This window comes from Pristis pectinata, chromosome 17, assembly GCF_009764475.1.
Source record: "Pristis pectinata isolate sPriPec2 chromosome 17, sPriPec2.1.pri, whole genome shotgun sequence".
NCBI lineage: Eukaryota > Metazoa > Chordata > Chondrichthyes > Rhinopristiformes > Pristidae > Pristis > Pristis pectinata.
Window position 1 is genome coordinate 14,361,311 of NC_067421.1, and position 15,018 is coordinate 14,376,328.

The 15,018-nt window shown below is 42.4% G+C and overlaps 1 protein-coding gene across 4 annotated transcripts in view; it reads left to right on the forward strand.

Annotated features, from left to right (window-relative positions):
• Positions 1-15,018, forward strand: part of LOC127579647 (hepatocyte nuclear factor 1-alpha-like) — a 232,297-nt gene that overhangs the window by 124,603 nt on the left and 92,676 nt on the right. For all 4 annotated transcript variants that reach the window (XM_052032570.1, XM_052032569.1, XM_052032568.1 and 1 more), the window contains one exon: positions 4,022-4,257. In XM_052032570.1, coding sequence (XP_051888530.1) covers positions 4,022-4,257 — 236 coding nt within the window. The remainder of the gene's footprint in view (positions 1-4,021; positions 4,258-15,018) is intronic.

The following is a 15,018-nucleotide window of genomic DNA, read 5'->3' on the forward strand; positions in this document are numbered from 1 at the left end:
TGCTGTCCAGGAATGGGGCCGGCTCGGGGGACAGAGAGGGCCGGCTGCTGATCAAGGCCTGGGATTCAATCTGCATCGGGGCTTGGGGAGGAGGGGAGTGGGCCATCGGGACTGAGTACTGGAGGGGTTGAGGCGATCAGGAACGGGGTTTGTGGAGGAAGGGGTCAGCAGTCTTTATCGGACCTGTTGGGGGGGAGGGGAAGAGCTGGCCATAAGGATTAGGGCTGGAGGGGCGAGTGGAGGTCAGCGATCAGAATCAGGCTGTGTGGGGAAAGGGTGAAAGGATGAGGGAATGAGGTTGAGGGGCTTCAGCAATCAGTAGATGGCTCTGGGTGGAAGGGGGAAGGTTGACGATCAGAATTGGATCTGGTGCGGGGAGAAAGTGGATGGGTTCAGGGATTAGGATTGGGGCAAAGGAGAGGTAAGGAAGAGTGGATCCGTGGATAATTTTCTGAGGGCTTTGGGGTGTCATGGATTTGGGGTAAGATCAGTGTTATGGTAGATTGGGGCCTGAGCCAACCAGGGGTTTGGTGGGGAGAAATTGGTTGAGGGGGATGGTTGATTCAATGAGTTAAACGATGAACATGAGGCTTACCCTAGTGGTATCTTTGTCTAGCTCTGCCCTACAGAGGTCTGATTATCCTGGAAGTACCTGATATGAATGTACAAAATAGAAGCAAGTGTAAATTGCTTGGCGTAGGTCTACTCTGTCATTTACTGAGATCTTGGCTGATCTTATAGTTGCTTTTGGAATAACATAATCTAATTTCCCTTACAATCCTCCAAAAGAAGCGTTACACAGAGAATGAATGACTTGCTGTGCTGGGAAATGCCTAGTTCATTGGTAGAGTAAGGCAAATGGCCCAGAGATGGATGTTATCACATGGTAAATATATTCAACCACATGGCAGGGAATAATTAGTGCTGCACAATCTGATCTCTGGTTCTATCATGTGATTTCTGACATGAATTGAGCTCAGCTAATGTGAGCAAGGGCTCAAAGTGCTGAAGTACAGTTGTGTTTGGCTGTGCAGCTAGTGGTAAGCAGAAAGGGAAGTCAATCCACATGGATATGCACAGCTGAAGTTTTTATCCCGTGGACTCTTGCCTCACCCTCTCTCCAGTCAACTGGTGATTTCCCTCTCTCACTGTGTAACTTGCTGCTTCAGATAACTTCAATCTGAAACAACTGCATCTAAGAATGACATACAGGGGTAGCACACTGTGTATATCTGTGGAAACAAAGCTATAAGTTTTGTGCAGTCTCCTTACTATGTGCACATGTAATCAGTCACTCAAAATGGATTCCTTTCATGCATGTTAGAGAGCCTAACTACAGCTGGGCATGTTCCTCTCCTGACCTGTCATCTCATCCAATTAAACAGTCTCTGAATACATCGCCAGTTTCCTCAAAAGGGAAACATACACAAAGTGGGAAGGATGTACAGTTTGTATTGAATGCTCGATGATTTTATTTTTAACTTTCTTCTGGGTTGCTCCAGTGTCCAAAAATCAGTCTTTACTTCCTAAAAATTCCAGCCCAATCCTAGATGTAGAGAACTGGTACCTGTTTGCTAACGATCCAATGAAGGGGAACAACTCAAACTCTGCACTGTTAACATGTTTGAGTTGATTCTTCTGCTTGTTTATCCTGAGAGCTTTTTATTTCAGCATGTCAGTAATTCACATTCAAGAAGGTTTTTCTCTAGCCTTGATGTCTAGGTAAAACTCTTGGCAATTTTGGGATAATGCACATCATCCCAGTTACTAGTCCCTCTGTGTGTCTTTCTTCAGTCTTTTCTTGAGTTTGTTTTACGAAACAGAAATTAAACAAATGAATATAACTATGAACACACATCTTTTGCCAACAGCTACTAAGCTAAACCATCATACAAAAATCATCATAAAATAATAGTTTGATAATTTATGATGTGAGTAACTTTTGCTATGCAGTGACTTCTGTTTAATACTTAAACCATGGCCGCATTAACCTCCTTTAAGGGTACTTACCAGATTCTTCAAAATTTCCACACACAGTCAGTGGCTTTGGACACCAGGTTGTTAGATACATTGGGACTAGTGACTGGGGCCAAACAAAATCCGCCCATCAGTACATATTTAGACAGTTCACACCCAAGATGTTTAGGGTTGATTTCAAGTCCTATCAGTGGTGGCAAAGGGTTGGTAGCAGCTTGTTCATCTATTATACACCACTGTGGAAAGGAGAACCAGTGAGGCACGAAGTGATCACACTGCCCATTTTCCACCACCATCAAAACTTTACACCAGTTCTTTCAGGTCAGGTCTGTATATGCAATGCCCCCCACATTCCAAAGATGTACAGGTTAGGAAGTTGTGGGCATGCTATGTTGGTGCCAGAAGCATGGCAACACTTGCAGGCTGCCCCCAGAACACTCTACGCAAAAGATGTATTTCACTGTGTGTTTCGATGTACATGTGACTAATAAAAGATATCTTCACCTGCTCCAGCATTGCCATGTCTGAGAGGTCCAAAGATTTATCATTATCTCCCTCATATTTCTCCTGCGCACACTGCCATTTGGTAGCGTTATTCCAAACATATCCCAGGTTTCACATCTACGCTGATGGAAGCCCTTCCACTGACTGGTCAGGCTGCTTGTCCAATCTCCATTGTTGGATGTTTTCTTCAATTAAATATCAGAAAGACTATTGCCATTGTCTTCAGCCCCGGGAGAAATTTCTTCCCTCACAACCAATTCTTTTTTTTAATTCATGGGACATTGATATAACTGTCAATGCTAGCATTTATTGTCCACCACTGAGGGCTCAATTAAGAGTCAATGGCATTGGCTGGTCTGGTGTAACATGTAGGCCAGACTGTGTAAGGGCAACAAATAACCCTCCCCTGAGGAACATTAGTGAACTAGGTAGATTTTACAACAGTCCAGTAACTTCATGGCCACCATTTCTGTTAATACCTTTGCAATTCCAGATTTATTTAATTCCAAATCACCATCGTGGGATTCAAACTCATATCTCTGCATCAATGGCCCAGACCTCCTGGTGTTAGCATACGTAACTACTCTTGCTACTGTACCTTCCTCCCATAACTTCCCTGGCCACTGTGATAGTCTCACACTGTTGTTGGCTGCTTCCCATATCTGTAACCTCCTTCAGCCATACAACCTTCTCAGACCTCTGTGCCCTTCCATTATCATTGGCTCACTTATTGATGGATGTGCCTTTGACAGCCTGGACTGAAGATCAGGATTCCCTCCCTAATTCTCTACCTCTTTTTCCTTCCATAAGATGCTCCTTTAGGACTTGCATCTTTGATCAAGTGCTTAGTTATCTGTTCAAATCTCTTCAAGCCATTGAGAGTTACAGCATGAAAAACAGGCCCTTTGGCCCATCAAGTCAAAGCTGACCATCAACTACCCTTTTACGCCAATCCTACATTAATCCCATTTTTTAATATCCTCCCCCATTCTCAGCAATTCCCTTCAGATTCTGCCCCTCACCTACATACTAGGGGCAATTTACATTGGCCAATTAACCTACCAACCCGCACTTCTTTGGGATGTGGGAGGAAACCGGACAGCCTGATGGAATCCCACACAGTCACAGAGAAAATATGCAACTGCCACACTCCACAAACTCTTGTCATGTGGCAAATTTTGTTTGAGGTTGCTCCTGTAAAACAGCTTGTGACATTTCACTACATTAAAGGTGTTATATAATTGCAAACTGTTGTTCTCCATGAATAAATGCACATGCATCTATCCTCAGTAAACAAATGTTGCAACAATTAATTGAATTACGCTAACCTATGGCTTAAATCTTTGAGAAGGTTCAAGATTTTAAAGATTTTTCACCCACCACAGGGTATTTTCTTTAAATGTGAAATAATTATATGGATTTGGTGACTAAGTATAGCCCAAAACACAATCAGTAGCATGTCATTTGTCCTAGAAAGTTTTTAAAAACTGATTTGTATGGGCTTCTCGTCTTACACCTTTATTATCCTTGCTTATTGCAGAGCTGAGTGTATACAGCGAGGGGTCTTGCCATCACAGGCCCATGGGCTGGGTTCTAACCTCGTTACTGAGGTGCGGGTGTACAACTGGTTTGCAAATCGAAGGAAGGAAGAAGCTTTTCGGCACAAGTTGGCAATGGATGCATATGGCACTCAACAACCGCACACAGTAACCCCCGTGACACTCCACAATAGCTCACCTCTGCAACCAAGTGCTTTGTCACCCAACAAATTACATGGTAAGGTTTGTTTCCTTTGTTTTCTGATTTTAAACTACAAACATGCTGAGACTTGGCCATTATGCGCTCTCACAACTGCACGTTTAATGATTTTAAGCTACAGTGGAACAGTGTTTAATGTACCCCAGTGTGGAACTTTCAATTCCAATAAGATAGAGCAGTGGGCATAAGTTAAAAAACAAATATTATGGCCACATTTCCAAGCAACTATTTGGCACACCAAGGAAGCAAAATATTGTGGATGCCGGAATTCTGAAATAAAAACAGAAATTGTTGGAAATACTCAGCAAGTCTGGCAAATTTATGGAGAGTGAAACATTTCAGCCTGATGACCTTTTCATCAGAACAGCCCTGCGGAGTGTTTGTGACATTTTCTGCCTGCATTCTTTCAACAACACCCCCACCCCACCTTGCCACTTTTATTTTCTTCCCTTTCCTAGCCTTTCTCTCCTTTCCCTCTCATCCCCTCTCCCCATGCCGCCTGCCTCCACACCTTTGACCCATTCCCTGGTGGATCTGCCCTCCCCTCTTCCCCCGCACCTGCCTATCACTGTCCCTTACCTGCATCTACCTATCACCACCCGGTGCCCATCCCGCCTCCCCTCTTTTGTCCGCCTATCACTGGTCTGTTTTCCCCCTATATATTGGGCTTCCCCTTTTCCTATCTTTAGTCCTGAAGGAGGGTCCTGACCCGAAACATTGACCAGCTGCTTTGAAGGCTCCACGGATGCTGCCTGGCCTGCTGAGTTCATCCAGCATCACAGTGGTTTTCTCATCTAAATTCCACCATCTGCGGTCCTTTGTTTCTCTGCCAGCATTTTGTCTTGTGTGCTTTAATGAAAATCTACATCAACTCCCTCCCATCCTAAAAAGTGGTCTTCCAACACAATAACATCTTTATTGATCCATGGCTTCCAAGCAGTTAGTGTTTCATCAGCAGCATTTCCAAACATTCTCAAAGGATAGAATTAGTTTGAACTTAATGTTACATGCAAATGCCTACAACCTCTACAAGTATATCCACATGGTTCCTGCCTCCTGTTTTCCTCTTAAGATGACAGGTCAAGGTTGAAAAACCTCCAGGCCCTGCGTTCATTGTCAGAATCAAACTCCAGTGTGAGCTAAGTCAAAGGTCATTGATCAGTTTCTGCATGGTGATTTTATTAAAAGTTGAGCACAGAGGAGTTGTATGCGAAAATTATGGCAAGTCCATTCAAAATATTGTACAATGGAATTTTAAACCCAGGAATGAAGCTGAAGAACAGTGACCTTAATATAAATGTGCTGAGCCTTGGTCATTGCATGCTGTCACAACAGCATGTTCCCATATCACATTTCTTTTTCAACCTAAGGAGAATGATCGTACTTTGATTGACATCTATAGTTTATCTAGAACAGTTTGTGTGTGAGGAAAAAAAACTGAGTTATTTATCACGTAAAACAATTTCAGGGTGCTTTTCAGCCATGGGAATCTACAGCCATAGCAGTGCTTCTCAAGCATCATCACTGATATAGGAACTGTGGCAACCAATTTGCGGCCAGCAAGTTCACCTAACCAGTGATACATAATGACAAAAGAATCTGTGTATTAGTGACGTTGAGGGATAAATATTGGCTTGGACACTGAGGTGAACTACCCTGCTGTTCTTCAGAATTGAACCATGGATAGAGCTTTGGTTTAATTGCACGTCCGTTAACCTCTCATTGACTTTCAGAAGGCACAGCAATGTAATATATGGCTTTAAAAGATGTATTCTCCTGCCACATTGGCTACCATTCAGCAGCATAATAGTGCATTGTGTCCTGGGTTTGCGTTCTGTTCTATTTTTTTCCAAAGTAACAGATCTGCAAACAGTACTAAGTTATGTCAATGAAATGAACCTGCAATTCAATGTGTTAATTTTCCATGGAGTTGTTTTTATACCCATGGAAACTGAATTGATGTTTCTTTTTAAAGACCTACATGGGTGGCAGAGGATAGGAAAACTGAGAACCTTCATACTAGGCTGTAACTGAGTCTTCACTTGGCTTTCTAATAACGGCAACTCTTACTACTCAAGGGGCCCCTAATCTATTACCACTTTTCAGTGCTGACAGGCTGCAGTGCACTAATTTAACAACCAATTAATAATTATAATGCTTTTAAAGAGTTTATCAATTGTTTAAAGGTGTTGCCAAATGACTACTAAAGAAGTAATTAGGCTGGTAAGTCAAATAAAAATCAACTTGTGTCTCAGTGCAGAAGGGACAAAATAAGGCTTACATACAAAAAGCCTGCTGACACTCAAAGAGGGGAGGAGGATTTCCAGCTCTAATTGGCTCAGCAGAAACCAAGCAGAACAGACATTAATAATGTGTGTTGTTGTCTGCCACTCAGAGATGGAATGGTTCAGAGTCAACTGGAGGCTGCATAAGAATATGCAAAATGGGGTCCTCTAACCACAATCGGAAGTCCCTCAGAAACATTGTAGAGTACCTTACACACAATGAATTACTTTGACTTGGCTATCATTGTCCAGCAGATAAAATGCAGCAGCCATTTTATGTACTGTAAGGTCCCATTAAACAGGAGCCAGGTTTAGGGTCCAGCCGATATATTTCAATGGCTTAGCTGGAAGGAGGATTGTTGGTCAGAATTTATAGCTGCTCCTCTTTGAATAATATTTTGTGATTTGAGACACCCAGTTGTAATATGTCTTGGCATGGGGCTTTTGATTTGAAGGTAAGACTGCCACTCACTGAGCCACTCAGCATGGTAGCTGCTGTGCATGTAAGTTTGTTTGGTGTTGCTGCAAGTACTATCACTCGGACAAGGCAGAGTTAACAACAGACATCCTTTTATTGACGGCAGCCATTCTCAAACTAAACAGCAATGTCTGATGCAACAACATATTAAAGTCATACCATATGATGTACTCAGTTCTTAAAGGTACACTCACACTCACTTATACAACACTGCTTCTCCTTTTAAAAAAAGTGAAAAGTCCATGCCACCCATCAACTATCTGCATATAGTAAATTATAGATTACTACTCACAAACATGAAATTATACAATTATTTAAAAGAGATGCACACAGTTATAAATTTAACCAACACGAATTTACTCACTTTTTTAGTCTTTTTTACAGAGCTCTTCACTATAAGTTGTGCTTAACATTTCTGAAGTGTCTATTGTAGGTATTGGTGATTCCAGTAAATCAGCTTTCTATAGGTCTCATGTACATTTGCTCTTGCATCCTTCGTGCCAATATTGCATTTTCGCAGTCTCCTACATAATTCTGAACACACTGTCTGTACTACACAGTTTGTATACATCTTAACACAAACATCTAATGCCTCTAATTAATAACTACAGTAAATAGAATTATGCAATATTTCTGACATACCACTTAAACATAATGGTAACAGTCTCCACTCTTAATTTCACCTGACACTTATTTTATGAACTAACTGTTCTCATTCTTAAGTTCCTTGAGCAGACTTACATGGCCCATGGCTATGTCGCAGTGACACCAAAACAATGTCACTCAATCAGAGTGACTCAATCTTATCTACATCTTGATTATTGGTGCACACTCATTGCCCATAACTATGATAGAGAACTGGATCCAACTATTCGTCTGACTTAGAGGTTGTCTTTAGTGGTGCACAACACTCTCATGCACTGGCAAATAGAAACCCATTTTGCCTTAAAAGGATAGAAATGTGTTGTAAACACTGTATTAATTCTTCAAACACTTGATTACTGTCCTACCTTATATTGTAGTTTCCCAGTCTACCATAGCCAACTCATTCCTCATAGCATTTAGATTTACAACCCCAGTTTCAGATCGATCTAACTCACTTTAAATCTTCGTATAAAATTCCTGTTATTCGAGAAAGCAGCAACTTCCCAAACATGTCATCAGTGAGGTGACTGTGAGTTTCTTCAGTGCTGTGGCAAGAACTATCAGAGAACTAATAGCAAAGCATCCTTTCTTGAAGGCAGCCATTCTCAAGCTAAAACGCAGTGTCTGGTACGACAGTATATCATCGTCATATCATGTGGTACCATCATTTTTAAAGGTATACTCTCATTCATTTTTTTGACACCCATCTTCTGAAATCTGCTCACAACCTGCTGCTTGGTTCCACACGTCCATTTGGTGAGGAAAATGGTTGCTGCACAAAATAAAATCAATTTCTTTACATGACTAACTTTTTTCCAACTCTCATTACATGACCCTTCAAACATGGTTTCTCATAGACATCTGGAAATGTGTTTTATTTGGAATAGGGCTGAGGGGCTACAGCAGAATGAGATGAATCACTAAAGATCAGTAAAGATTGTCACGCTTGCCTTTCTCTTCTGCCTTAGAATTTGTAGAAAATAATATTCAATGATCTATTGAAGTTACTGAACTGCCGTTTTCCTCTGCCTCGTGTGCTTTTTGTTGTGTTAAACTCTAAATTAATATTGTAATTCTGTTGCTTTAAATTGAAAGCAGATTTTCTCCACTTTCATTATTGGTCCCATTTGTTAAATCCTTGGAGTAATCCCATCTCACTGTCTGCACAGCAGCTAACGTTAAGTGCAAAATGTCACACCTGACTTCTGGTCAAATCTAACCTTACCTAGAAATGTCTAAAGAACTTGTATGTACCTGTTTACAATTAATCCTTCAGCCAATAAAGAAATAAGAGGTGGCGCAGTGGCACGCTTAGTAGAGCCACTGCCTCATAGCGCCAGAGACCTGGGTTCGATCCTGACCTCTAGTACTGTCTGTGTGAAGTGTACATGTTCTCCCTGTGACAACATGGGGTTCCTCCGGGTGTCTCCAGTTTCCTCCCACATCCCAAAGACATGCAGATTGATAGGTTAATTGCCCACTGTAAATTGCCCCTAGTGTGTAGGTGAGGGGTAGAATTTGGGGGCAGATAATGAAAACATGGGGGGGGAATAAAACATGGGACTCATATTGGATTGGCATAAATGGATGATTGAGGATGACATGGACATGGTGGGCCGAAGGGCCTGTTTCCGTGCCGGATCTCACTTATGACTCCATGACTCTGTGACCACATCTGTATAGAGCCTTTCAGAACTTCATGATGTCCCTATTATTTTATAGCCAATGCAGTGCACTTTGACTATATAAGGAAAATGTTTTACTATAGGTTTGAATTTAATGCAGTATGTTTATGTACTGTCCTTTGGATCATCATATAATTCAGCAACTCAAGTTTAATTTACCCAGTTAACCTTTTTGAGAGATGTTTAATCTTCCTGATCTCTGATGAGATATAGAAGGGACATAAATTCCACCCAAGTTATTGCAGGCACCAGTTTGCTAATACATTCCACCATTGACCTCTAACAAGTCACTTCCAACTCAATTACCATCCTAAACTGAAGTAAAATGTAATCTTCTGAATGATCTAAAGGAGGCCAGGAATCCTCCATCAGCTTTCAACTTTCGTTATAATTAAAGGTTTTTGCTCAATGCAATGACCTTGGAAACTCCTTTGGAACCCAAGTGTGATTTTTCTGACTCATTGATTTCTCCAGTCATCTTCCCTCCCACCTTGAAGGCATTCACTGCGTTCCCTTCAGGTCATCCTCTGATACGTTGGTCAACAGAGTATTTGGAAGATATCAAGGTCAAACTCAGTGTTCTTGTCTGGTGCCCAGAGGTGAACTTCCAGTAGGAGATACTGGACACTCTCATAGGTTGGGAGCCTTACACAGCTTTCTTCTCCAGCTCAGAAATGGCAAGCCTGATTGTAGTTCCCTGACCCTTCTTCTGCTGTGAATTAAACTAAGGGAGCTTTCATGTCTGTACAACTGGTAATTCCCTGAAGCTGCATAAACTGAAATTTACATCCATCTCACACACTTACATTAATATTTCCTGAAAACATGAAAACCCCATGTAAAGCTAAATGAAATCAAGATAAGTAATCAGGGTCCTAGGAAAAATGATTAATATTCAGTCTTTCTCTTTATATGTGAGTCACAAGCTATCAGGCTATAGTTTATGCACATTTGGTTCAGAGCCTATAAATCATTTGACGATGTCACATGCTATTGTATGTGTAAAATGAACACCTACCTGTTCTTGCTGGCGTGTGCGCACGCACACACACACACACACACACACACACACACACACACACACACACACACACACACACACACACACACACACACACACACTTTCTGTGCTGGATGTCTGTCTATATTGACAATGACTATATGCATGAACCATGAATTGAATTATGATTTTTGCAAGGTGGAAAGTGGGCAACTGAGTCCCTTTCCCCAAACTGAGGATGCCCGCACAGGTGTAATGCAGCATCCCCTCCTCTCCACACCAGGGAGTGGAAACCAATGGTGCAGGCATGGCAACCAAGATAGTCAATCTCTCACTCTCTCTCTCTCTCTCTCTCTCTCTCTCTCTCTCTCTCCCTCCCTCCCTCCCTCCCTCCCTCCCTCTTATTCCCTCCCTTCTAATCTCTTTCCTTTCGCCATCCCCACTTCTCTCTCTTTTCTGCTCAGTCTCTCCCTCTTTCTTTCCCCAACACCTCTCCCTGACTCTCTCTCTCCCCCCAACCCTCACCTTCTGTCTCTCTCTCCCTCACTCTCTGCTCCCTACCCACTCCTTTTCGTTCACTCTCTTCCTTGAACTCCTCTATTTCTCCACTCTGACCCTCCCTCTCTCTCTTTGTTTGACCGTCTCTCCCACCCCCATCAGTTTCTCTCTCTTTCCCCTGGTCCTTTTCTCCTTGAACCCCCTCACTCTCTCACTCTCACTTCCTCTCAACCCCACTCTTTGTGCATACCTAACCCCTCTCTCCTCCCCCAATCCTGTCCCTCTTTCCCATTAACTTTTTTCTCTCCCTCCTGAACTCTCTCTCCTCATGAAACTTTCTTTCTTCCTTCCTTCCTGACCTTCCTTCCCTCTCTGACACTCTCTCACTCCACAACCTTCTTTCTCTCTTTCCTCAAAACCTCTCCCTCTCCACCTGACCCTCCTCTCTGTCCACCCTATTTCTAACCACATCCCCATCCACTCTCTCTCCTACCATGCCCATGTCTCTCCCCCTGCTCCTTTGGCTCTTTGAGCCTGTTCCATCATTCGATAAGACCATGGCTGATCCAACTTTCCTCAAATCCACTTTATCGCTCTCTCCCCATAAACCTCAATTCTCTTTCTGATTAAAAATCTATCTCAGCTGTGAATATAATCAAAGATTCAGCCTCCACAGCTTTCAGCAGCAAGGAGTTCCAAAGACTCACAACCCTTCCTCATCTCAGTCTCAAGTGGACACCCACGTATTCTGAGACCATGCCTTCTCGCTCTAGACTCTCTCATGAGGAGAAATATCCTCCCAGCAATTACCCTGTCAAGCTCTCTAAGAATCTTATACATTTCAATGAGATTGCTTCTCATTCTACTAAATTCCAGTAGGTATAGACCCAACCTGTTAAACCTTTCCTCATAAGAAAAACCCTCCAATTCTGGGATCATCCAAGTTATATGCACTCTGAACTGCCTCTACTGATAATACGTTACTTCTTTAGGGGGACCAAAACTGTGCAAGGTACTCTAGATGTGTTTTGTACAGTTGTAGTAAAACTACCTAACTTTTATACTCCCTTGAAATAAAAATCAACATTCCATTAGCCTTCCTGATTACCTGCTGCATCTGTCTGTCAGCTCTCTGTGTTTCATGAATTAAGACCCGACTGCCCCCATCTCTTTGTGCTGCAGCTTTCTGCCATCTTTTTCCATTTAACTAAAAAACAGGTTTATCATTCTTCCTGAACCATGGCACATCTCCCACATATTCCATTTACCCATTTTTAGTCCTCTCACTAACCTGCTAATATCTCTCTGTAAACTGTATTCTCCTCACAACTTGCCTTCTCACCTACTTTTGTCTCATCTACAAATCCAGCTACAGTGCAACAGACAATTAGCTGGAGGAACTCAGCGGGTCGAGCAGCATCCTTGAAGGGAAAGCAATTGTCAATATTTCGGGTTGAAACCGTGCATCGGGCTCATACATAGTTTTGATCTGAAACATCTACAATTCCTTCCCCCCCCACCCCCCACACAGATGCTGCTTGACCTGCTGAGTTCCTCCAGCAGATTGTTTGTTGCTCTAGATTCCAACATCTGCATCTCTTGGGTCTCCATGTGGTTATAGTGCATTCTGCTTTTCTAAATCATTGCGAAAGAGCATGATCTCAGCACTGATCCCTGTGGCACCTCACTGGTCACAGGTTGCCAACCTGATAACAACCCTTGTATACCATAAGACCTTAAGACCAAAGACACAGGAGCAAAACTAGGCCATTCAGCCCATTGAGTCTGCTCCACCATTCGATCATGACTGATTTATTTTTCCCTCTCAACCCCATTCTCCTGCCTTCTCCCCGTAACCTTTAATGCCTTTACTAATCAAGGATACCTACTCTCCACTAACTGCCAGTTAGCCAATCCTCTATCCATGCCAATAGATTATCTCAACACCATGGCCTCTTCTGAAGTAACCTTTTTGTGGCACCTTCTCAAACGTTTTTTGAAAATTTCAATTTCTTACATCTACTTGTTCCCCTCTGGCTGACACTTCCTCAAAGGACTCTAGTAAATGTGTCATACATGCTTATCTCCACACGAAGATATGCTGACTGCTTGATTGGGCTATGACTTTCAAAATGTTCTGCCAATTCCTCCATAATAATTGATTCTAATATTTTTTCCAATGATGGACAATAGGTTAACAGGCCTCTAGTTCCGTTTTTGAATTAGGGCACCACATTGGCAGTTTCCTATCCCATGGTTCCTCCCCACCCATCCACTATCGCTGCAGTCATTTATTTTACAATCATAGGATGCAAAGCATCAAGCAGGAGATTTATCGGCCTTTAACACCATTAAGTTGACTAATACTAATTCTCTAGTTAGGGCAATATATCTTAGTATTACTGAGATATTTGTAGTATCATCCAGCATAAAGCCCGGTACAAGGTATCTGTGTGATTCCTTTGTCATTTCCTTGTTCCCCTTAACTACCCAGCCTCATTCTCATGTGGCCTATGTCCATTTTGACTGCTATCTTTTTAGGTACTTAAAGAAGCTCTTGTAAACAGCTTTTATATTTATCTTTACTTTGTCCTCAAAGTTTATTTTCTCCTTCCTGATTAATTTTATAACCTTCTTTTGCTGGATTTTGAATTTATCCCAATTTTTGGGCCTACCATAAACTTTTGCCACCTTATATGATTTGTTCTTCCACTTAATACTCTCCTTATCTTCCCTGGTTAGCCATGGATCGTTAATTATCTCCCTCCCCCTTTCAGTCTTTCCTCCTCATTGGGATGAAGTCTGCCGCTCCTGGCCTATTGTCTTACCTGCTAATCTATTTTCCACTCCACTTTAGCCAACTTTCTCCTCATCCTCTTGTATTTCCCCATATTTAAGTTTATTTCAAACCCAAGTTTCTCACTCTCAAACTGAACACTAATTTCTGTCATCACTACTTCCCATGTCATCATTTTCCCTGAGGTCACTTATTAATCCATCATGTTACACATTACCAAATTCAAAACAACCTGCTCACTGACAGGCTCCATAAGTTATTGCTGTGGGAAACTATCCTGAATGCACTTTCTGAATTTGTTGCTGTAGCTACCTTATCCCATTTGGTTAATCTAATCTACAAGAAGGTTAATAGTAATGAACATACTGAGCAAGCATGGCAGTGTCTGTGGAAAGAGAAACAGTTAATGTTTCAAATCAAAGTCCCTATGTTGGAACTGCGAAAGAAAGAAAGTTAGTATCATGCTGCGGGGAAGGTAGGGGAGGGATGGATGGGATAAAGAGAATACCTCTGATAAGGTGAGGCCAGGGTTGCCATGGAGGTAAGTGGTAAATGAGATCATCTGATCAATGGGTTAATGGAGGAACTTGGGGAGAGAGAACATGGTCCATTGTTCATTAAAGATATGAAGTGAGGGCAGTTACTGAGTGAGAACACAGACAAAGGAATGTAAGAATTGCAAATGTGGGGCAGCAAGACTTGCTCAGCAGGTCAGACTGTGCTGATAGAGAGAAAAAGACTGAGCCAATATCACAGATAGATAACCTACCCTATTCTGATACAGACAGGGCAAGCTGTTGAATTTGATATTGAGTCCTGCAACGTGCCCGGATGGAAGATGAGGTGTTGTTCCTCAAGCTTGTGTTGGGCCTCATTGTAACAGTGCAGGAGTCCACAGATCAATAAGTCAGAGTGGGAGTGGGACAGAGCATTAAAGAGGCAGGTAACAGGAAGCAGGCGGTCAACGTTTCAGGATCTGAAACGTTGACCGCCTGCTTTTCTCCATGGATGCTGCCTGGCCTGTTGATTTCCTCCAGCATCATCGTGTTTTTCATCTAGATTCCAGCAGCTGCAATCCTTTGTTTCTCAGGTAACAGGAAGCACAGGGTCAACCCTGTGGACTGAACGTAGGTGGTCCAACCCTATCTGCATTTGGTTTCTCCAATGCAGAGGAGGCCACGTTGTGAACATTGAATGCAATACACTGAATATTCTAATCTAGTGCCCTTAGACTGTAAATCCCACCTTCCTACACATTCCCTCTTGTCACACATTCACCTTATCCCTTCTCCTCTCGTTAGAGCGTGGCACTGAGGATGATCCTGAAATTATTACCTTTGACATCCTGCGTTTCCTCTGGGTGCTCCGGTTTCCTCCCACATTCCAAAGGC